At 35.2% G+C, this 23,634-nt stretch overlaps 1 protein-coding gene across 5 annotated transcripts in view; it reads left to right on the top strand.

The window, feature by feature from the left end:
- EMSY (EMSY transcriptional repressor, BRCA2 interacting) overlaps positions 1–23,634 on the top strand; it is an 84,630-nt gene that overhangs the window by 2,435 nt on the left and 58,561 nt on the right. For 2 of the 5 annotated variants that reach the window (XM_051987073.1, XM_051987068.1), the window contains exons 2-8: positions 197–305; positions 5,389–5,488; positions 9,955–10,029; positions 11,428–11,469; positions 15,397–15,572; positions 17,229–17,381; positions 18,996–19,255. In XM_051987073.1, coding sequence (XP_051843033.1) covers positions 236–305; positions 5,389–5,488; positions 9,955–10,029; positions 11,428–11,469; positions 15,397–15,572; positions 17,229–17,381; positions 18,996–19,255 — 876 coding nt within the window. In that variant the 5' untranslated portion in view covers positions 197–235. The remainder of the gene's footprint in view (positions 1–196; positions 306–5,388; positions 5,489–9,954; positions 10,030–11,427; positions 11,470–15,396; positions 15,573–17,228; positions 17,382–18,995; positions 19,256–23,634) is intronic. The other 3 variants (XM_051987070.1, XM_051987072.1, XM_051987071.1) reach the window with 3 other exon arrangements.

Raw genomic sequence — 23,634 nt, 5'->3', positions numbered from 1 at the left:
GGATATAAAACCTAAATCCTTTTAAAAAAAACAGATTGACAGGGAAAATGTGTTGCAACCACTGAAAGTCTTGTCTGCCTGTTCCTTAACAGCGGGAAAATTGCTATAGTGGGGAAAGTGTGGTTTTACAGGAGTGTACTGTTCCAGGTAATTAATAGATACATTTTGGTGACTTAAGTTTTTTCCTTTTTTATAGGGAAGATAAGCTCTGTGGGGCTACAAAACAGGAGCAAGGATGCCTGTTGTATGGCCAACCCTTCTGGATCTCAGCAGGGATGAATGCAAAAGGATCCTTCGAAAATTGGGTAAGGTATCATTTTGGGGCCCTGAATTTTTATGAATTATGTTGTTGTTCTGGAATTATATTCATTTAATGATGATTTCAATCATAACAACTTCCTTTTCTTGAGTGCTTTAAGGTTTGCAAAGTATTTTGCTCACAACTTGCAGAAGTAGATAGTATTTTCATTTTTTAGATAAGGAAATTTAACCCATTGGGGATTCTCTGGGATCATAGAGGGATTTATTGAGTCAGAAATTCTGGGTTTTCTAATCCTCAAGACCCAGTAATGCTTTTTCTGCTAACATCAGTGGAACTTAGAATCTAAGTTCAGTTTAACTAAATTAATTATCTAATGCCCATGAGGCAGTGTGGAAATGAATGATAATGAAATTTATATATGCTCTTTTATTTATATGTGCTCTTTGTATTCTGCCTATTTCTCATGACTTTATTATATTTGTTGTTTTGTTAGACTTGCTGTTGTAATGCTTTTAAAAATCATATTTTAGTGTCAGCATTAAACTAAAAATTAACAGTAGCTATTACTTTTGTCAGTCTGGAATGATTCCTTGGGTTGGAATCTTGATTTAAAGCAGTGTAGAAGATCTCTGTTTGACATCCAGATTCTGAGACCTTCAGTTGCATTTTTCCTTTTGAGTGTGAATTTGGACAGTTCACTTATACTCCTTTTCCTTCAGTTTTCACATCTATAAAATGATGGATTTGAACTTGATAACTTCTAAAGTCTCTCTTGACTCTAGGCTCCTAAATGTACTGTTCTAAACTAGTGACTTTTGTTACTCCTTTAATTTTTTCTTCCTGTGTGCCAATTCTTTTGTTTCTAATGGCTTCATCTTCCTGAAGGCTAAAATATAAATTTTTAGTCTGACGTTGAAAACTTTCCACAGTCTAGCTTTAAACTTTCTACTTTTCCCCTTCCTGTGGTCTCCCTTTTTGCCAAATTGAACTTGGTGGATGTTCTTTAATATTTTCTTGCTTTCTTTTACAACTGCCTTGTTATATTGCCCTTCATGCCTCGAATATATTCTTGTATCTCCTTATTGAAATGCTTCTCTCCACCATCTCTATTATTCCTGATCTTTCTGTATATTCCACTCCCAAGATAAAAGCGATTTGCCTTCTTGGATTCTTTTGAAAGCACTTTGTTCTGACTTCCCTTTTGTCCCCATCATATTCTCATTTATGTCATCTTTGTTTATGTACATATTGTATAACACTCCATTAGATTGTATGCCTCTTGAGGGTTTAGACATTGTTACTTTTCATAGTTGCACCCTCAGGGCTAAGTATAACTGCCTTTATTGCACTTTATAGATACTTATATAGATACAGATACTTTATAGATACTTAATAAATGCTTTATATTGATGTTATGGTGATTTGGTGTATATAGGAAATCATATTTTATTTCACAATATATACTAATTTATTTCATTTGATGATAATGAACAAATAATAGCTACACTGAAACATTGCCATATGAAATGACAGCAGTAGATCAGATTGATATTTAAAGGATTTTTGGCTTTTCATCAAGAGATTAAAATTAAATACAAAAGTATGACCTTTAGTTCTAAACATATCCCTAATCACAGTTAGAGCAGTGTCAGTAAAGTTACAGTGGAGCAGGGGCTAAATAAAAGAAAACAGATCCTGGAGTGCAATGTCATTTATAAATAAAGTGATCTTTGGCTTTGAAAGGGTGAGGGTTGGCAAGAATTTGCAGCCATTTCTACCCCCAGCTTCCTCCTACTTATTATCATAACAATGAAAACCTTTGCAATGCTTTTAAACACTAGGGTTCATTGGAAATTTTAGGAGAAAAGCACTGTTTTTTGATGGTCAGTAATTTTAAAACAAACTTTCATTTTTTTTTTTTGATTAAAATTAAGTTTAATGCAGGATAATAAATTCAAGTTTACTTCAGTAAAAATGAATTGCAAGATAATGTCTTTCTTTTGCATCTGTAGAGGCTGTAAATTCTCCCTTTTCTACAATACATGTATTTTAAGTGATGCCCAAAGAAGCACGCTTGAGAGAGAACTTAGTATTGTGGAAGTGCTACAGTATAATTAAATGGCTGATTTGTATAAATTAAAATGTTTAGGGCTATGTAATATAAACACTAATAACAATTTAGTTTATAATGTGTTTATGCTGTGGTTCCAAAAGCCAATTAATACTTACATTTCTTTGGAGGTAACACTTTGAGATAGTTTGGCAACCATGTAGCAATAGAAAATAGATAACTGTACCCTGGATGCTGTACCCATAATGGCCCTCATCAGACATAACTAAACAGTGTGGGAAAAATCATGGTTTTACAGTAGAAAGCTTTATAGTACAGGTGGATTTCTAGAATTTTTCACAGGAGGAAGAGGGAATGAATTGGAATGCAAAACTGAAATCACTATTTTGGCTTTGTGTGAGCTTCTTTGGACTGCTTCTGTGCATGATGATTAAGTTAGGATTAAACTGTGTGAAAATATTGGCAGCATTTAATTATTTTTGAATTTAGCCACCTAAAACTTAAAATTACAAAATTAAATTGATTTGTCCTCCCTAAACTCTTCTTTTTGACTCCCCTACTTTGGGAGGCTAATTTTCTCAAAATTCTCTTAATCATCTAGAATTCAATCTTTGGAATTGTCTTTGATTCTTCCTGTGTGTTTTTTTTTTTTTTTTTAAACAATTTCCAGTTGCCAAGTCCCTATTTTTTAAAAACCTTTATAATATCTCAAATTCAACTCCTTTCTATTCCTATTTCTATGCTAGCATTGCAGTTTAGACCTTTATTACTTTTCACAAAGATTCTTTTTAGTCCCCATACTATCAGACTCTGCTCATCCTTCCAGTTCATCTTGCATATGGATATTATATATTTTTTTACTATGATTATGTCATTTTCCTGCTCAGCATTCAATGGCTTCCTTGTTGACTACAGAGTAAAATGCAAACTCTTTAGTTTGGCATTCAGACTCTTCTCCAATTTGAATCAAACTGTACCTTTCAACCTCATTTATTAGCCATTCTATTCTACATAAAACTGGACTACTTGCTATTCTCTAAGGATACATTTGCTTGTATCCTTCCACATTCTGTTTCTCTCTATGTCGATTATGCTTTTCCATATTACTGCTAGTTGAAATGTTAGCCAAATGTTGCCCCTCTAAAATTAATTTAATTCTCCAGCCAGAAGTTTTCTTCTCCCATTGCATGTCAATTGCTCTTTCTATTTGTACCTTTTCCCACAGCACTTATATATCTATTTGCATTGCTTTTTGTGTACTAGCATGTAAAATCTTCAAGCCCCAAGCCAATATCTTATTTATGTTTATATCTTAACTTTATCCCCTTTTGTCTCAATTCATCCTTTTGTGGAATAAACAGGATGGAGTTAGGGGATCATTAAATGCCCTTCCATCTTTGAAATGAAATTAGAATACAAAAATTTATGCTGTTTCATTCTCTGGAAGGATAGTACAATGAAACTGCCTGGCTCTAAGGCTTGGCAAAAGTTGTCTAGTAGGGTTATTCAGGCTCTTTTGATCTGAGGAAAGTAGAAAATGCCTCCTAGTCTCTCTTTGGTGTTCATTTTGCCATCAAATAAGAGGGAATAAGCAAGATGAAACTGTTTAGAACCCCAGGCTGTTAGACTTGGAAAGAACTTTAAAGATAGTCTAGCCCAACCCCTAATTTTATCAATGGGGTGACTAAGGACCAGAGAGCAGAAATGCCTTGAAGGCCCCACATCAGATTACTGGCAAAGCCAGAGCTAGAAATCAGGTCTACAGAGGGCTTTTGCCACTGTATGAAAATGCATTTTTAGGTAGGACTTAGAGAAGCATTTGCAGGTAGAACAGTTTGTGAATGAATGCTTCTGTGAGATTCCTATAGTTTTATCAGAGCATTTTTGGAATTCTTTAGCATCAGACATAGAGCCTCTTAATGGCACAATCATCTTCCCAGAATTATCAGCCTAAATTCTTCTCTGATTCTTTCCTTTCCTTCATCCCATAGAGCTATTCATGTGGCTAGTTACTGAAATGTCTGTTGAATTCAACTGTTTTTCATTCCAAATGGACCCTTATCAGACCCTCAACATTTCTTGCTTAGACAGTTTTAACGTCTCAACTTCTTGCTTACAGCCAATCCTCTCTTCATTTCATTTGCATCCATTTGAGCTGTGTGCATCCTCTCATTCCTCTATTAGAAAATCTTCAATGGTTTCCCACTCCCTACCAAGTGGCAGTCAAGACTCTCCATGCTTCAGGTTTCAGTTTCCCCATTTAGCCTTGTCTTATACTATTCCCTTTCTCTGTTCTGTCTATACTGGTTTGTTTTTCTTTATCATTCTGTCCTCATGTTAAGAATAGTTTCTTTCAATTTCCATCTATTGAAATCTCTTTTCTCCTTTAATTAACTCAGGTGCCACTTTAGCCAGATAGTCTTCTCTAGCCCTAGCCCTTCTCTTCTCACCACCCCCCATCCCTGAAAGTAATTTCTTCTCTCCTCCCCTCCTCAATTTTTCCCTTCCCCATTATTCTATCCACTTTTCCTTGTCTCTTTCTCTCTGTCACTTCCTCCTCTTAATCTGATGTTTTGCATTGGCCAACTAGATGGATAGAGCACAAGCCCTGAAGTCAGGAGGACCTGAGTTCAAATGTGACCTCAGACACTTAACACTTCCTAGCTGTGTACCCCAATTGCCTCAGGGGGGGAAAAAGATAAATGTTTTCACTGAATTAAATTGTCTTCTGGTAATTCACTCATTGAGTATTTATTTGAATCTTGGTTGTCTTGGTTCCAGTGTCTTATAAAATGGAATGTTTCTTTTCAGATTTACTCTTTAAAGTGTCTTTTTTTTTTTTTTTTTGGTCTTATATTTGAACAAGAGTCATTTACATCAAGTTGGAAGTATTATGTGTTTATTTAGGATGTTTTAGCAATAGGATTTTAAAGAACCTTTTTATTTTTACTTCGTAGTTGATTTGAATGTTTCTTTCAGTGAACTTTTATAGAACACATTACTGAATTAAGCACATTAAAAGTTTATGATAAAAGTTGATTTCTTCTTCTTCTAGAATTGGAGGCATATGCTGGAGTTATCAGTGCCTTGCGGGCACAGGGGGACCTCACGAAGGAAAAGAAAGATCTTCTTGGAGAACTTTCAAAAGTTCTTAGGTAATATCTTTATTTTAAATGTGCAACAAATTTTCATCTTCAGATTTCATTATGGTCAGTAAACATCTATTAAGTACATATACTATGTACCAGGGACTATGGTAAAGGCTGAAGATATAAGGAAAAGTAAAAGATAACTTTTACTCTTAAGGAGTTCATATTTAGAGTAATATAAGATCATGTAAGATAAGCTTTATAACTTATTATAATATCCACTAAAATACTTTGTGAAACAAATTCTTGTATTTTCACATCCTTGGGGTTGTTAAGAGAGTCTCAAATTTTGTTCTTGGTTTGTGGCCAGCATTCCAGTAGGAATGTTGATTAGTTATGGGATTATAGGATTTTGGAGCTAGAAAGGACCTTGGAGATCATCGAGTCTAGTCCCCTCACAGATAAGAAAAGCCCCAGAGAAGGAGTATGACTAATCCAAGATCAGACAGGCAGTACTCACCAAGATCCCAGCCTATGTCCTTTGATTCTGTATCTTTTCCTCTTTTTGTTACATCATGGAGCTATCACTTCCAAGTCAGAGCCTGTATTGAGGAAGATTTTTGTTAGGTCCATAGGACATTTCGTAGGTTGAGATGTCTTTGGATCTAGACAAAGAGTGGGGGAAGATGGCTGCGAAAGGTAGAAATTGCTATTTGATTAAGGTCATAGATAACATCAGGATATAATGTGATAATAGTTTCAGAACTAGAACAGACCTTAGTTACCTAGATGAACTCCCCTTATGGGAAATTGATGCTTTGGAAGTCAAGTTTTTTGCCTGTGGTTTACAGTGTTCTTTCCTTGTGGCAACTCTATGAGGTAGATCAAGTATTATTAGCTCTATTTCACAGAGTAAGAAACTTGAGGTTCCAAAGGTTTTCTCTCTTTCCCACTCTTCCTTTTGCTTCACTTTTTTCCTTTTCTCCATCTTGTTCAGGCTAGAAGTACAGCAGCCATTCACAGGTCCAATACTCATTGTCTCATTGTTTTGGAAGTTTTAATCAGCTTTGTTTATGACCTGATCCACTTTGCCTCTCCTTAGGCAGCCTGGTGAATCCTACCTTCCTGGAGGCACATAATTCTGGTGCTTGATCTAGCATAGATACCTAGTTGGTTTTAACCCTGTTGTAGCTCAGAGCTTTAAGTGATCAGCAGATCTCAGCTTCCCATAGCAGAGGTTGTAGACGTGAGTCACCACATGTAATCATACTTTCTCTAGTAGCACTTGTGGTATGACTTAGTAATGGTCCCAGAGTTGGAATTCAACTCAATAGACATTAAGCATTGACATTGGTGGTGATGGGAGAAAAAGAAGTATTAGCAGACTGCAAAAAAGAGGTAGCAGAATCTAAATTGAACCTGGAAGAATGATTAGAATTCTGAAAGGTGGAAATGGCATGTTTGTCTGCAGTGTAGACTGTGTGATGTGAAATTTTGGAAGGATGGTTACTTAATAAATATTTGTTGAATTGAATTGTTACCCAGAAGAGGAAGTAAATTGTTTCTGTGTCTCTAGGGGGCAGAATTAGACCTAATCAATGGAAATTTCATGATTTTGGGATAGTATAAAAGCTAGAATTTCCATACAATTTAGAGTTCTCTGTAAATCAAATTGGCTGCTATTAGCAGTAATGATTTGAGTTCCTTCTCAGGAAGGATCTAGACATCTAGACAGTTTATAGTGAAGATGATTCTATTATAACCTATCTTGATATAGTCTCTTTATCAGAAACTTTTCTATTATTTCTCCCTGAAATTCAAAGCTATTTTTTCTTGTTTCTTCAATGAAAATGTGAGTAATTCTTATTTGTATTTTTCACGAACTTGAGGACATTATTGATTCATTCCTTAGTTTCATCATCAACAATAAAAAAAGTTTTAGGACTAGTTATTAGTTATTAGACTATTTGTGAAATATAATCTGTTTAATCTTTCAGTATTAATTTTCTATTAGTTTATTCAGATCAGAACACTTTAAAAATTATTAGTAATATGATATGATACAGAAGGTAACCAGTGATTTGAGTAAGATGTTATTGTCCTAATGTTAGTATTCAGAGCAGAGAATCACATTTGGATTACATTCCTACCACTAAAAGTAGGTAGAATGTCTTATCTCTCAAATCCTTTGTTTCATTGGGCATAGAACTGAATATTCTCTGAACTAGTGGCCCATCTTCCCACCTAGAATAGGAATCCTCTTCACAGTCTTCTGGCTAAATGATCATCTCCCTTCCCTTTGAACAAAAAGGTAACATGGTATAATGGCAGCCTCACTGGATTTCTGGATCTGGAGGGTCTGTGTTCAAATCTTGAGTTCTGTTGCTACTACTGGTACTATGGAGGATGATGTGGTGGTGGTGGTGGTGGTGGTGGTGGTGATGATGATGATAGTGATAAAGATGATGATGATATGTTAATTTCTATGGCGCTTCCCAATCACAACTTTACAACTTAGTACAGTTACTTTTATCTCCATTTTACCAAAAAGAAAAGTGAGATTTCAAAAGCTGAAGGGACTTGCCTAGGGTAACAGAACTATTAAGTTTCAGATTGGGTAAAGAGCCCTAGTCTCTAATTCTTAAGTTCAGTACATTTGTCTCTTTATAGTAAATTGCCTTTATCTTTCTGGGTCCTCTCTATAAAATGAAATCAGAGTTGGTAGTCTCTTAAGATTTCTTCCAGTTTAAATTCCATCAAATTTCTGCCGATGAGAAACTCAGTACCCAGTGAAGCTGCTCACCCCATTTTTGGAAAGTTGAAGTTGTTAAAAAGTTTTCCTTAATTTAAGTGGAAATCTACTTTGCTTTAATTTCTTTTTATTGTAATTCTTTTAAGTGCTTGAAGAGATCCATTCATGTAACCCCTAAGTTTTCTCTTTTTTAGACTAAACTCTCCTTTTGTTTTGTGCTTAGATCAGCTACTTATTTGGTCAGAGGAGAGTCTGTACTTCCCCTCCCTCCCCCCCCCCCCCCCAAATCTGAATGGTTTAAAATCTGAATTGAACCTATATTCTTTTTTCTTCACAGCATATACACACAAAGGTGTATGTATATAAACCCACACACACACACACACACAACACACACACACCACACACACTCTTTTATTTTTCAGCTCTTTAGTGTGGACCTCTTATGTGGAAAATACTGTTCTAGGTAATAAAGTTGGAAAGATGGAAAAATGACAGTCCTTTCCTCTAGAAGTTATAACTTAATAAAGTAAATACAGTTACACAGATAAGAATGATATAACATTTTATACTTATGTTCCACACCTGGAACTTTTAAATTACTATTGATGGCACCAGGTTTACTTCTTTGGTGTCATTCTCCAATCCCTATTCTTGTTCTATATTATGTGTTCAGTTTATAAGTTTCTCAAATGCATTCCCTTGTTTCCACTCACACAGCCACTACTGTTGTTCATCATTTCTTGTTTAGAATACAAATCTAACAGTCTCCTGATAAGTATCCCTGCCTTAAGCTTCTCCTCACTACAATTCATCCCTCCCACAATTGCCAAAATGATTGTCCTAAAGCACAGGTACGATCATGTAACCACTCCTTTTCTCCTTCTTCTCCCAAATCAACCCCTGTGACTCTCCATTGATTCTAGGATCAAATAGAAAATCTTTTGGCATTTTCAAGCTCCTTACAACCTGGCCTCTTTCTATCTGCTGTGCCCTTACACATTTCTCCCTCCCACCACACTATAGTCTAGCCATCCTGAAGTCCTTATTGTTATTTATACACTACCTCTATTTCTCTTCTGCATGCCTTTGCCCTAGCTATTCTTTGTGTCTAAAGGCTTTCTTTTCTCTCTTCCATCTCTTAGAATCCCTGGCTTCTTTTAGAAGCTTTCATGGTAGTACTTTTTGTAGAATGATTTAGCTGTCTGGGGCCTCCAGCTGCTAGTTAGTGTTGTCTTCTCTAAGGTACCTTGTATCAGTTCTGTATTTATCTAGTATATAGATGATGTCTTCTTCATTAGAATGTAAACTTCTTCAAGGCAGAATTACTCCTTTATAGATGTATCCTTATTGTTTAGTTCAATTTTTGAAACAGTGTTTAATAACTGTTTGTTGATTGAGTATATGTGTGAGACCTAAAAGAGAGGTCCATATAAAGGGCTCCAGGACAGTTTGAGAAGGAAAGATAAAATTTAGAGATTAAGGAAAATTTTGTAGAACTTTGAAGATTTCAACAAGATTTCAACAAGTGTTGCTGAGAGGGGCTTGCATTCATAGGTGGCCTGCATGAATTCACAATCTTAAGGAGGACTTGCAGGCCAAGAGCAGGGAACAGGAATCATCCTGGGTGCCTGTGTCAGAGAAATCTCACAGAGGGGAAGGGAAGGAGGGATTGGTTTTGATCAATAAGATACCTTGTTACTTTAAAACGTCGATATAAATAAGAAACAGCTTAGCAGAATTCATAATGACTTTTTTTTTTTTTTTTTTTTTTTGACAGCATCTCAACAGAACGCCACCGTGCTGAAGTACGGAGAGCAGTAAATGATGAACGATTAACAACAATTGCACATAAGTAAGCTATTAGTTATATCACACAAAATTTTTATAACAGCTAGGAAACAGTATTCCCATTATATAGCAGGCACCTGAGTCTTTTATCTTTGGGGTAATGTCTTCACTTACTCAGAGAAACTGACTACAAAATTAAAACTGTATTTAACTGTTATTTAACTAGTATGTTTATCAATATCTTATCAGGAAAATAAACATACCCAGGTTAAATCCTATTGCACTAAAACCTCCATGGAACTTGAGATTTTTAAGAGTAATCTGACAGCTCGTTTATATGGAATAATGCTCAATTCAACAGAATTTCAATGCATATAAAATTGGATGGTTCCTCATTTTCTGTAATAGGATTTCACTTGCATAGTATTTAATAAGTAGGAAATACAAATTATCTGATATCTGTTTCATGAGTAGTCAATGTATTTTCTTATTTGTTAGGTGTGGGGTGTTCTTCTTTATGAGATTTGCACTTGGAGTTATGAACATCAGAAGTTGTGGAATAGATAAATCACATCATAGAATAATTACTGTTATAGCAAGTAACTCACCTTGTTCTTTTAAATGTTTTTGAATTTTGAACTTGTTGTTAAGAGGGTATGGGGTGGGTGAAATAGTAAAGGGTAGGGCTCAGGTAAGATTTGGCAGAGTGTTGTAGGAGCTGCTGCCGCTTGAAAATGAATCATGAGTAAAGATAGAGCTGCTTGGCCATGGTGATTGAAAGCAGTGGAAAAAATATACAAACATTTGTTTTTCATACAACTTTTCAGAGGCATATCATTTTCTCGAGTAAAGGATGCTTACATACTTGTATTTTGTGTATTTTTAATTAATATCAGTGTAAAAGAAAGATTAAAAAGTAAATTATTACTATGCAATATAATGTGAGCCATTAAACAACATGTTTTAAGTTATTTAGAAATATTCTCTGTTTCTCATCACTATAATGGTTATTCACATTTTATAGATAGGTAAATTGAAGCTTAGATTTTTGTGGTGATATTACTTTCCTATTTAGTAATGCTCTGAGCATTTACTGGCACTTTAAGATACATAAAAAGTAGCCACTATAGAAATTTTGAACATTTTCATTAGAGACATTTTGTGTTTATTTGGCTCACTAGTTTCAGCATTCATATACTAATTCATTCCTTTCAAAGCTATAAATTTTTAAATTGGAATGTTTTTTAAACAATGTTTAGTGAATTAGATTCTAGTTTGAGAATGGGTAATAGGAAGATGATGTTATTGTTAATAAAGTGAAGAAAAATAGCTTTCAAAGCCTCTCAAAATGAGAGTTTTGGTAGCATTGTTCTTCGACAGCTAGTCGTTAAGTTGATGCGTCATTTTCATACTTAAAGGATAACATTTATTTAGTCTCCTTTTCCTTTTTTCCCCCTCAAAGAATGAATTTATCCTTATATTTGGGTGAGAGACCAAGTTACAGGTATGCAAATAGGTTATTATTATTTCAGGTTTTTACTTGTTTTTATTTAAAAATTCAAAGTTATAGCTCTCAATTATTCAGGGGCATATTATTCAATGTATGAATTAGCCAGGGTCTTTGCTATTCCTTCTTTTTCCCTTTTCTCCTCCCTTCCTTATGCTGCCCACTTTTTAGCCACTTTGTTGCTTGGTAGTATTTTTAGTCAGAGGGTGGGAAGGGAGAGGAGTTGAAATTTAAATTAGTCAGTAGTCCTGGCAAAAGTGTGGTGGAGGAGGAAAAAATTAATTACCAAAATGTCATGGGTTTCTTTAATCTGCCTGACCTCTCCCTTTCCCTCCTCTCTCCATTAGCATGGATAATTGAGAGTTGGTTTTTACCTGCCTTGTGTTCCTTTTTCTTATTTTTTCTCCCATTCTGATTTCTTTTTATACATGAATTTGACTTTTTCTTTTTAAAGTTTCTATTTTAGTGTGTACATATAAACCCCATGGGTGTTTTAGTACTTTTAATTTAGTGTTTTATATTGTAATACCAGCTTGCCCAGATGTGCTTTTCTAATGAATGGAAGGAATGAATGGCACCCCCAATAGTTCCTCCCCCTTCCCTTAGAAGTGCCAGCAGAGTATATTGTAGCTCCTGCAGTTCTTCCTGAGATTACCTGCAGGAGGTCTCTGTACTCCCTGAGCCTGAGAAAACAACCAGAGCTGAGAAGGAATGTAGCCAGGGAGACTTGCATTCACAGATTCCTCTCCCCAGGTCAGGAGAAATGATGCAGAGGGTGAGGAGAAACCAGAGCAGATTAAGCATAAAAGGAGGGAAGGCTAGAAGGAAGGTGAGATGGGAGAGGGCAGGATGCTTAAAATCCAAGAAAAGCTTCATTTGTTCTTCTAAGCAGAGCCAAAATAGATGACATTGTTATTTCCTTGTCATTTATAAATGTTTGGATTGAATTTAATTGAGAGGTTATATTAGAACCTGTAAAGGAGTTAGAGCTAGAAGCCTAAAGTTATCATTTAGTCCATTCCCTTCATTCTATAAAGTAGAGAAGAATGCCAGAGAGGTATAGATACTTGTTTTGGGTCACACAATAATTAGTCAGTAGCAGGGACAGTATTTTAATTCAGTCATCTTACTGAACCATGCTTGGTCACAGTGGTATGATTAGAAAACTCAGAATCTGAGGATTTAGGATCCTTTAACAAAGTCAGTTCTACTCAGTTGTGATTCTAAGAATAGCAGGGAGGTGGCAGAAGGATCTGAAATTTCTTTTCTTTCCTCCAGGAGTTGGGCATGCACAGAATATATATATGAAGTACTTTTAAAAACTAGAGATCAATTTCCTAATGTTCTTAATGTTTCAGGGCCCAGCAGACCAGAGACTTTAAAAATAACTCTTATTTTAGATTATTAAGATTAGTGATTTATTTTATTTACATTACCTAATTTAAACACTTAGCCTGGCACATAGTAGGAGCTTAATAAATGCTTATTATTGACTCCATGGGGTGGGTACTATGTAGTTTTTATTATCCCATTTTATCGAGGAAGAAATTGAGGCTTAGAGAGGTTAAGTGACTTGCCACATTCAGCTCTTTTGCCCACTAAACCAAACTGCCTCTGGAGCATAGCTGACAGGCTCTCTTATGAAATTTTTCTGTAACAAAGAGAGGTCAGGAATTTCCATCAGCTTTCTCTGGTATTTCTCTCAGGATTAATGTTTCATTCCAGAACCCTTTGATTATATAACTTCCTTCCCAAACAATTATGAATTTTTCTTTGATGAGCCTAAGTATTGCATGTATATAATATTTCGTTTGCCGAAAATCAGCTCCATTGAAGAAAGTTTTTTCGGCTATATCTCCATTCCTTGGCTATGTTGGAAATATTTAGAGATTTATAAATTCTCTGCTCAAGTTATAGTGCCCTTTGTACTGTGTTTCTCTGAATTTATGCTCTTGGAATTCATAATCTTCCACAAATTTTGGCATTGGCCACGATTTAATTAGGAAGTAGCAGGATGAAAACCTCCTGCTTTAAAAGGTAAGTGAAGTTTGTTATCTGACACTTAACAATAAAGTGAATAGATGATATTCAATAAACTTGATAGTTAAATAAAGCTTTTTTTCAAACACCAGGGGAAAAAAGTGGAATAATTTATGAAAGACATCTTTTTTTTCCTTTAGAAATAATCTGTTGCTTCTTCTTACTCTTCTTTGCCTTCTCCCATCCTTCTTTTAAATCTCTTGCTTCAAACAGAGATTAGACTTTATCGGTATAGCTTGTAACCTGAAAGTTCATTTCTTCATTTTTTCTATATGGGACTAATTTTAAAATGTTCCAGAGGAGATTTGCACACTTTCACTCAGTATGAATATTGAAAAGCTTTCAAAAAGCACTTTCCTAAACTTAGTTTTAATTTCAATGCAGCCCTTTTCATGTTGTATGGTTATTCATTTTGCACTGTAAAAATGAATGTCAATTAGATAATAGCAATGTCCAAATCAATATGAATAAATTAAAAGTGAAGTTAAGTGAATATTTTAAAAATATATCATTCCTAGTTAATGATTGTACATAGTAATTCGTTTTATTAGGGAGCTGTGTTTTAAGCTATCACTAGTGGAGAGGAACTGTTTAAAATGAAGGGAGTATTTCACTATCCATTTCTAAAACTCCAATGTTTATACATTTTTATCAGCCATCGAAGAAAAGTGTGTGTGTATATATGTCTATAATATATGTGTATACACACACACACACACACACACACACAAACTTGGATTTTGTTTAGGCTATTCTGTGAAATGTCTATTTTTGAAACGATCTAGAAAGACTTGTATGTGCAGTAAAAAGTTTTAATTTAATATTAATTGATTGTGGGTAGGCCTTTAAAATTAGCCAGTAGTAAAAATCATTTTGTTGAACTAACTCAAGAAAAGTGACCCAGCTTAATTTGACACCTCCTTTCCCAATTTGAGTGTTATTGGAAGACATTTGTCAGAAACATCTTTATTGTATAACTCATTATAATTTCTGCTTATTTCCAGTGCTGTTAGGTTTATCCAGAGTCAGCTTTGAACGTGAAAAAGATAATATAATATGTGTGGCTAGACACAGCAGTCCTCTGCCCCTCAGAACCCTGGCCTCTCGGTTACTGCCTTAGGGCAGGAGGTCTTCACCTTATTTGTGTCATAGTCTAGTGATGCCTTTTGATCACTTATCAAAACCATTTTTTTTTTTTTAACCAAATTGAAAGAGATTTTAAATTTCAGTTAGTTATGTTGTGAATACAACCTTTTGGGGTTTTATTCACAATAGATATTAGTGAAAATAAAGATGTAATTTTTTTCTTATCCAAGTTCATAGATACCCTTTCCATTTAGTTTCTTCTTCCCCCAAATCTATTCGCAAATACCATATTAAGACACCTTCTTCCTTAGTCTTTGCTGTGGAACACTTACTTTGACAAGACTTAGTGAAAGTTTAGTTTTTATCAGCATCAATGAACATCTGATAAATCTGATTTGAAAGTTGATTTTTTTCATTTTGTTGGTAAATTAAACTATATCAGGAAGTTTTAAGAATTTCCGAAAAAACAGGTTATCATTAATGAAATCAAATATAAAACAACAAAAAAAATTGGAATCAAATTAAACAAATATGGAAGGGTAACTTTAAAAAAATTCATAATTTGAATTCTGGACATTTTGAGGTTTAGTTTAAAAAATAAAATTTGTTATTTCCTAAGTAAAGTATGAAATAACCTGAAATCTTACTTATGGTCATTGGTTTTGGTATTGCTTCTCTAGAACAACTCTTTGCTATTCAGTAACTGTCTTATCTCAAAAATAATATTTGGTTTGAAAATGTATAGTTGCTTTTTTAGTAATAGAGAACACTTGCAGTGTCCTCTTCTTTTTTGTTTAGTATGTCTGGACCCAATAGCTCTTCAGAATGGTCTATTGAAGGTCGTCGATTAGTACCACTGATGCCCCGGCTAGTTCCCCAAACTGCCTTCACTGTTACAGCTAATGCTGTTGCCAATGCAGCTATACAGCACAATGCATCTCTTCCAGTGCCTGCAGAAACAGGAAGCAAAGAAGGTGAGAGGAAAAACGTTTCTCCCAGGGAGTTGGTTTTAACTAATTTCTTTTTCATTTTATGAAAATTTGATCTGAATTTCTAAGCATTTTGCTCCAGATATTTAAAAGTTACAAGATGGAATGATTGACCATCCTGATTTAGGAAAACATGCTCAAATTAGGATCTTGCATAATTTGAGACTTTGTCCAAATAAAAGGCAAGAGAGGTAAATCACCTACTATTTAACAAATAACAGAAATCCTGTTTGTAATGAGGTTTTTAAGTGATATATACTGGTGAGAAACTTATTTGATTTCTTGCTTGCATGCAAGGGGAATGTTAAAAAACAAAAAAAGGTGATAGCAAGGACATTTTGGCCACTAGCAAAAGGTGCTAATCTGCTAGTCCTGCAAATTGAATCTGTCTTAATCTTCTGGAATCAATTATGTGCTTTTCTTTTTCACCCAGTGTATATATCTACTCAGAGTGTATCAGAAAGACATGGCCTCTCTGATCAAAAGGCTTTTTTAGTTTATTATAATAAATAATTTTATATAGATATATTTCTTAGATAACCAATAATGATGCTTAGATTGGGTGTTCCTATTTAGATATCTATAATGGTTTGCTTGTAAGAATGATCCTCAGAAATAAATGCAGTTACTAGCTTACTTGAGGCAGCTGTCTTTTTCTGCCTAATAGTAGAAGTGAGAAAAAGAACTGGGTGGTTTTTTATGTTCATGCCAGAATTTGGCTTAATGGCCAAAAATAGATATTTTTAGGGTCTGATATTTTCTAGCATTTGAACTAGACCTCCATCAATTTCTTCTCTTCTTTTTTGTTATGGGAATGTTACCTTTCTGATATCACATTTACCTTTTTGCATCCATTTCTTTGGCTAACCAGCTCTGGGATTTGCTGTCACTGCCTCCATTTATTTTCTTCATCAGATGATAAGGCAGTTGAAAGTGGAAACCTATTAACCCAGTTCTGAGAGTTTCCTGATCAATTTACTTTGATATTAGAGAACTGGGCACTTATGAAAGAATTTGGCCCAAGATCTCCACTAGTTGTCAGATAAAAATTTACCATTGCCTGCTAGTTGATGGTTGGACATTTCAAAGCTTTGTCCATTGTACCTTCAGTGGCAGGTCACTAAAATTACTAAAAGGAATTCAATTTAAAAAAAGCTAAAAAGGTAATGTAATCATAACAATAACAATAACTGCTCACATTTATGTGATGCCTTAAGGCTACTACAATTTTGTGAGGTAGAGAGTGCAAGAATTATCCTCTCCATTTTACAGATGAGGAGTTTGAGATCCAGAGAATTGAAGTGACACACAAAGGGTCACATTTAGTAAGTGGCAGAGCAAGAATTTGAATGCAGTTCTCTCCTGAATTCAAATCCATTGTTCTTTATATTTTACCACACTGTCTATATTGTCCCCAAGTGTGCTACTGAATTCTACTTTCCCTTTCATTTCCTCTTGCAGTAGGGGCTGGGTTGAGACTTCTTAGGCCAGAGGATATCTGTGGAGGGGCAGGGCATTTTGGTACCAATTAGTGATGATAAGTTCTTTTCATTGACTTCTAGCTTAATCATGTTGAAATTGTTGAAATGAAAATAGATGCTGTGAAAGTTGACATGATTTGCTTTCTTATTATTTGTTTAGTAGTGGTTTGCTATTCCTACACGAGTACCACGTCAACCCCAACCTCTACCCCTGTTCCAAGTGGCAGCGTTGCAACTGTAAAGTCACCAAGACCTGCCAGTCCTGCCTCCAATGTGGTTGTTTTGCCAAGTGGAAGTACTGTTTATGTCAAAAGTAAGTGATACTCACTGTGTTGCCAAGGCCATCATGCCTTCAGAGTACAGCATTGGGTTGGATTGGCCCTCCTGGAGTAAATTATTGTTTTATTATTCAGTGTTCAGCAGGGTTAATGCTTATGAGATGGGACTAGGTGTGATATATTTCAATCTATCGTGGTACTAGAGAAGTCACTTTCTTTTCATGGTTTTTCTCTGTGGGAAACCTTCCTTTGAACAGTATTTAATTGTAAGTATTTATTTGCCTAATCATTAATGGTAAAGAATTGTGACTTATACAAATGACAAAGAATATCCTATTATTTAATATTTATTTTGTCTAATATTTCCTACAATTAATGTAATTCCTATTATCCTAAGATATTCTTATCTTAAGAATAATAAATTCTGTAAATTCTTAAAGATTCAATGAAATTTTTTATTTAGTTCATCATTACATTTCCAGTTGCTTATAAGATCTTTTCATCATTTACTATAAGTTTGTAAGGTGGTTAGATTTTTAGTTGTATTTGCTTCTAATTGCTATTATATGTTATTTTGCCTCAGATAACTGATATAATTGTCATCTGTTGTCAATATTAAGATTCTAATGCATATCACTCTTTGGCAACCTTTCAGGAATTGAGCTCACAGTGTTTAGATCTGATTCCAGGTTAGTTTTAATTATATGGGAAGGAGAAAGCTGGCGGGAGACCTAAAGGATTTTTGTATTGATCTAATTACCTTTTTTTTTTTTTTTTTGGTCTTTGTATTACTGTAATGCCCTAGGTGGGTTTAATAGTTATTATTTTGATTTTTAAAAAACCATTGCAAAAGTAAATGGATTATAGTGAATAAAAAGAGTCCAAAAATTGAGTTTTCATTTTTTTGTGTGGTGGTAGTAATATTATCCTTTCTGATTATTGAGACTATTTCAATGTAAAGACCTATGTTTGGACTTTTTTTTTTTTTTTTTTTGAGTTGCCAGTTGAATATTCTTAGTATCTAGAGAAGAAACAGTCCAGTCATAGAGCTTGAGATTCTTGAGTCACTTGCTGTATTTTATTTGAACCCTCTCTGTGCTGTTCACATTCTAATGTCTAGGTCACATTCTAGTGTATCTGTCCATACCTCATCTCGCCTGCTGGAATGCAGCTGTCTCACAGACAGGAATATGCCTTGCTTTATATTATGTTCCCACAGGTAACACAAATGACTTGTACAAAATAGGCCATTAGTAAAAGATTACTGACTCACTTCAGTTTAGCTCATTCAGAGTGAGCTCTGTATATTCGGGAGGCATTGTTGTGTTAATGTCTAGAGCACTGGACTTGGAGTCAGATCAGCCTGGGTTCGAGTTCTGCTTCTGGCCCATGTTGGCTATGTGACCCTGAGTAGGCCTTTTAGCCCCTCAGGACTTCAGGCTGTTCTGTTAAGATTCTAAATTGAATAACAGTTGTTTAGATTGGGAGAAGGAATTTCCTCACTGGGAAGATACCTTTACCAATAAAAGTACAGATCAAGACCAAAAAAAAAAACAAAAAAAAGCCAATAATCATTTAAAGTGGTTTCTGAATAACAGACTACACCTAGGGCCAGGCTAACATTAACACCAAAATCTCATCTGTTTCAGGTGTTAGCTGTTCAGATGAAGATGAAAAGCCCAGGAAAAGAAGACGAACAAACTCATCAAGCTCATCCCCCGTTGTTTTAAAGGAAGTTCCTAAGGCTGTCGTTCCTGTCTCAAAGACTATCACTGTGCCTGTAAGTGGCAGCCCCAAGATGAGCAACATTATGCAGAGCATCGCCAATTCCTTACCCCCCCACATGTCTCCTGTGAAAATAACATTCACGAAGCCCTCCACTCAGACGACCAACACCACAACGCAAAAGGTATGGACCCACATGGAGGGTGGCAAGCACTGTCACTAGACCTGCTGTTCCTCAATCTTTTCTAGGCAGTAGAGATAAGATGAATTTGAAACATATACATGTCTATTTTCTCAGTCTCACATTTTTAGATATTGGCCTTGTTCCAGAGAATCTCAGTGTTTGTTTTCTCAGAATGATTGAAATAGGTTGTACCAAAAGTTCAGGCACATGAAAGTGGAGAATTTTCTGTGCTTTTCTTTTGGGGATATCCCCATTACTTCCTTTATCTTGACCTCTTCACCCATTTGAATGACTCCTCAACTCTTTAAATCCAATTCACATGCCATTTCTCCATGAAATCTTCCATGATTTTTCCCCACTTGTTAGTGAATTGCCTTGGGCATCCTGTAAGTTTGACTTTTTCCAATGTACTATTATATTGTATCATAACTTCTTTTGTCATATCATATCCCCCACTTTGATTTGCAAGTTTCAAAAAGGTAAGAGAGAGGGGGTAGGTAACCTTTGTCTCCTGCAGTGCCTGGCCTAGGGTGGCTTCATGTCTGGAGGAAGGGAATAATGAGCAGGTTTGCTGGTGCTTATGGAGAATCAGAAGCTCTGGTCACAGGAGTCTCAAATTGTACACTTTCCATGTGACTGCACTGCCTTCCTTACAGGCTCAAAAGAATCGAGAAACATCTTATTTTACATGTGGGGAAATGGAGCATGTGTCTTCCTCCAGGACTGGATTTAAGAGTCAGGGAGACTGTGTTCTTATCCTTATCTGAGATTTCTGTCTGGGAAAAAACAATCTCTTCTATAATCTGATTTCTTCACAGAATTGTGGGGAGGTTCTGGTGGGTAACATGTACAGAGCTTAGCAGACTTTATAATATGTAGACAAGGTAGCTATTTGTTATTATTATTGTGTCCATGGTGAGTTGTGTAGTAAGTGGCAGAGTAAGCATTTGAACCTGATATTAGGAGCAGCATATGCCCACATATGGTGGTACTTTCCTTCATGTTTAAAAGCCATAACCATTCAGGCTATACTAGATCATTTTACTGCTAATAATAGTCTAATGGGTCATGTGATGTTTTTTACAGCAACTCATTGTCAAAAAATGATGTTTTTCTAGAAATACATTTTCTTGTGACTGAAAAGAATCCTTTTTTTAAAAAATTCTAAAACTTTTTTCATTTATAAGTTCTGAAGTTAAAAAACATTAGATAGACATTTAGAAAAGTAAACTGCATTTTTTTGCATATCATTATTCAGGACACACTCCTCATTTAGCATTTTAATTTTAATTCACGACACATTTATTAATTTATTAGTTATTGATTTACCAATTATTAATTATCATATGTTCATCTATGAGGATACAAGGATGAAAAATAATCCTTTTCTTTAAACAGCTAACCACCTACATGGGGATAAGATGTGTACAATTTAGTATGATATGGCAGAATATAAAGTATCTGGACAAAGTGCTATAAGAAGTAGGAGGAAAAACTTTTAACTTAAGGGGGAAGTGGGTGGTATTAGAGCCATCCACACCTTATAGTTATGAATAAGGAGGATTTTAACAATGGAAATCTGAAAGGGATAGGACTGACATGTGTGATTGAATGGCATTGGGAGAGAACTAGCTGAGAGATGCTAGCAATCCAGTTTGATCAGACTGCATAATGTGAAAAGGGGGGTAGAGTGAAATAAGCTAGGGAGGGAAAGTTGAAGCCAGAATGTGGTGGGCTTAAATGATAGATTAAGGAACTCCCATAGGTAGTACTGAATCCCTGAAGGATTTTGAGCAGGGAATGTCATATTCAAACTGGTGCTTTTTAAAAAATTATTTTGGCAGCAACATGAAGGATGTATTATTAGAAGAGACAGGGAAATTAATTAGGACATTGTAAAAGTAGTCTAAATAAAGGTAAGTGTTTGTTCTTGGGTTGAAAACTTTGAATGGAGAACAAGGGACCAATATGGGAGAGCTTGTGAATATTAGGCAATCATTAAGCCTACTTACTAAATGCCAAGTACTGAACTAGATACTGGAGTTAGAAAGATTAAAACAACAATTCTTAGTCTCAAAGAGCTTACATTTTGCTGAAATATTATAGACTTAATAAGTTTGATTCCCAGTTGGAGGGAAAGGGAAGAGTCAAAGATGCCAGATTTTAAACCTCTTCAGTGGTAAATGAATGCAGAAAAAGAAGAGAAAAGGGCCAAGGAGAGGACTTGGAGAGAAAATTCTTACCTAGGGTACAAGAGAAGAGTCCACAGAAAGAACAGGCAGAGACAGAGAGAAGGAGCAATAATAGAAAGCATTGTTATACAGCCCACAGGTGGCCATCATTTTAGAGAGAGTAGAGTATTGCGGGGAGGTTTAAGCAGAATGTTTGGAACAGTGGTGGAGAGGAGTGTGAATATGCTGGGAGGGACTAGAAAGCTTGCTCTACAGTAGTGAGAATAGTTGAATTTGTGCCGGATGCAGTCATCATGGGTTGGTTTTTTGTTTGTTTGGTTTGTTTTTGTTTTTAACTTAAGCAATAGAAGGGTAGGGTTAACACAGAGGGTGAGAATTAGTAGGATATGAATGACTGAAGCTTTTTGTATAACCCTCATCCTATGTAGGTTAAGAGGGCTAGAGATTTAAAGGTGAAGGATGTTGCATTGTTGAAATGGCTAACTATATAGTCAAAATTTTGAAGGAAGAGAAATGAAACCAGTACAGGATTAAAGGATTAGCAAAACACCATAGGTACAAGGAGCTGATAACTTGTGATAAAGGCAGAGAACAGTTTCCTGAGTAGGGAGGCGGTGATAAAGACATAGAATTGGGATCCATATAGAGAATTTTAGGATTCAGCTTTTTGGAGATGGAATATTTACAAGTAAAGTCTAAAGATATGTTTGCTTTTTTGGGTGGTTGAAGGACGAAGTCATGGAAATAAGCAAATAACTAAGAGGGCTGGTTCCTTGTGAAGAAAGGAAGCTTTCTAAAAAAAATTGTGTAATTTAATAATTTGGAAAAAGATAAATAAACTTTCAGTGAAAAAGATTTTCAAATAATGGCTGAGTGAGGAACTACTTATCAGTGATGATATGGGAGGATTGCTTGATCAAGTATGGCTTAGGCCATATGGCCCATAAGTGCCCTTTCAACTCAGATTTTGTAATTCTGTAAATAAAAAATAGGAAAAAAATTAGAGAAATTTTGAGGTGACCACATCTTTCAAGGATTAAAGTGCTTTGTAAATCTTAAAAGACTGGAGAAATATAACCTTCCCCTAGAGGCAATGTGGTTTAATGGGGAGAACATGATGTTCTTCCCATTAAATTGTCACAGCTTACCTTCCTGACTTTTGGTAGTTAAGTCTGTTAACAGACTTTCATTTCTATGTAATTCACAAGCTCTCAGGAAGTTGGATTTTGTGAATTATTTGTTAAATTTCATTATGGAAGACTCTAGGGAATGGTTCAGATTCTCTTTGTTATAATAATTTTATATGAGTACATGAAAAGCTGTGATTTCTTTAATGTGGAAGCTTCTGGTACGGGAATTCCTTTTATTAGCCACATTGCACCCTACATAAGAGTTAGCAGATAGGCCCCAATAAGTTAATTTAGATACAGAGTTATTATATAAAAATTTTATTCCTAGCTGAGCCAACTATGAAAAATAATTATTTTGAAGTTTAGAGGAAAGGGAGTGACACTACTCTACACTGCCCCATTAGACAGGCACATTACTGAAGTAGAAAGAACACCTGAATGGGAGTCAGTAGGATTGGAATTGAATATTGATTCTGCTGCTTATATAATTGATATGATCTTGGGCAAGTCACTTGTACTCCTATGGACCTGTTTCCTCATAAATGAAGAGTTGGACTAATTAATTTTTGGAGACCTTGCTACTTCTAAATCCTGCCTTTTTATCTTCATTTTTCCTGGATATTTCTCTGTATTTTATCTGACCAATATGAATTATTACATGTTGTAATGTTCTTGCCAAAATGTAATGTTCTCCTGTTGGGTTTTCTTGGGATCTCTGGGAGCAGCTTTCATTTTAGTTCAGTAATCACCACAAGTGCAGCCAGGTGTTAAAGTCCAAATCCTTTATTGTTTCTTTCAAAGTCCTATCTCCTTCACTTGGGACTGGCTAGTTTTCTTAGAGGCCTATCTCTCTCCTTGGTTCTGAGAGCTTAAGCTCCTGTCACCAGTCCTTTGCCTTCTCTGCCTCTTCCAGCTTTTTCAATGAATCCTGGCTCCTAGCTTAAATGCTCTACACTGAGTATAAATCGATTAATCATTATATCACTAGGATACCATGATTTGTTGTAGGATTAAATCAATGCTAAACTAGATTTAACCATGGTCTCCTCAATTCCAC

This window comes from Antechinus flavipes, chromosome 3 (assembly GCF_016432865.1).
Source record: "Antechinus flavipes isolate AdamAnt ecotype Samford, QLD, Australia chromosome 3, AdamAnt_v2, whole genome shotgun sequence".
In the NCBI taxonomy this organism is placed as follows: Eukaryota; Metazoa; Chordata; class Mammalia; order Dasyuromorphia; family Dasyuridae; genus Antechinus; species Antechinus flavipes.
This window is presented reverse-complemented; position numbering and strand designations above follow the sequence as displayed.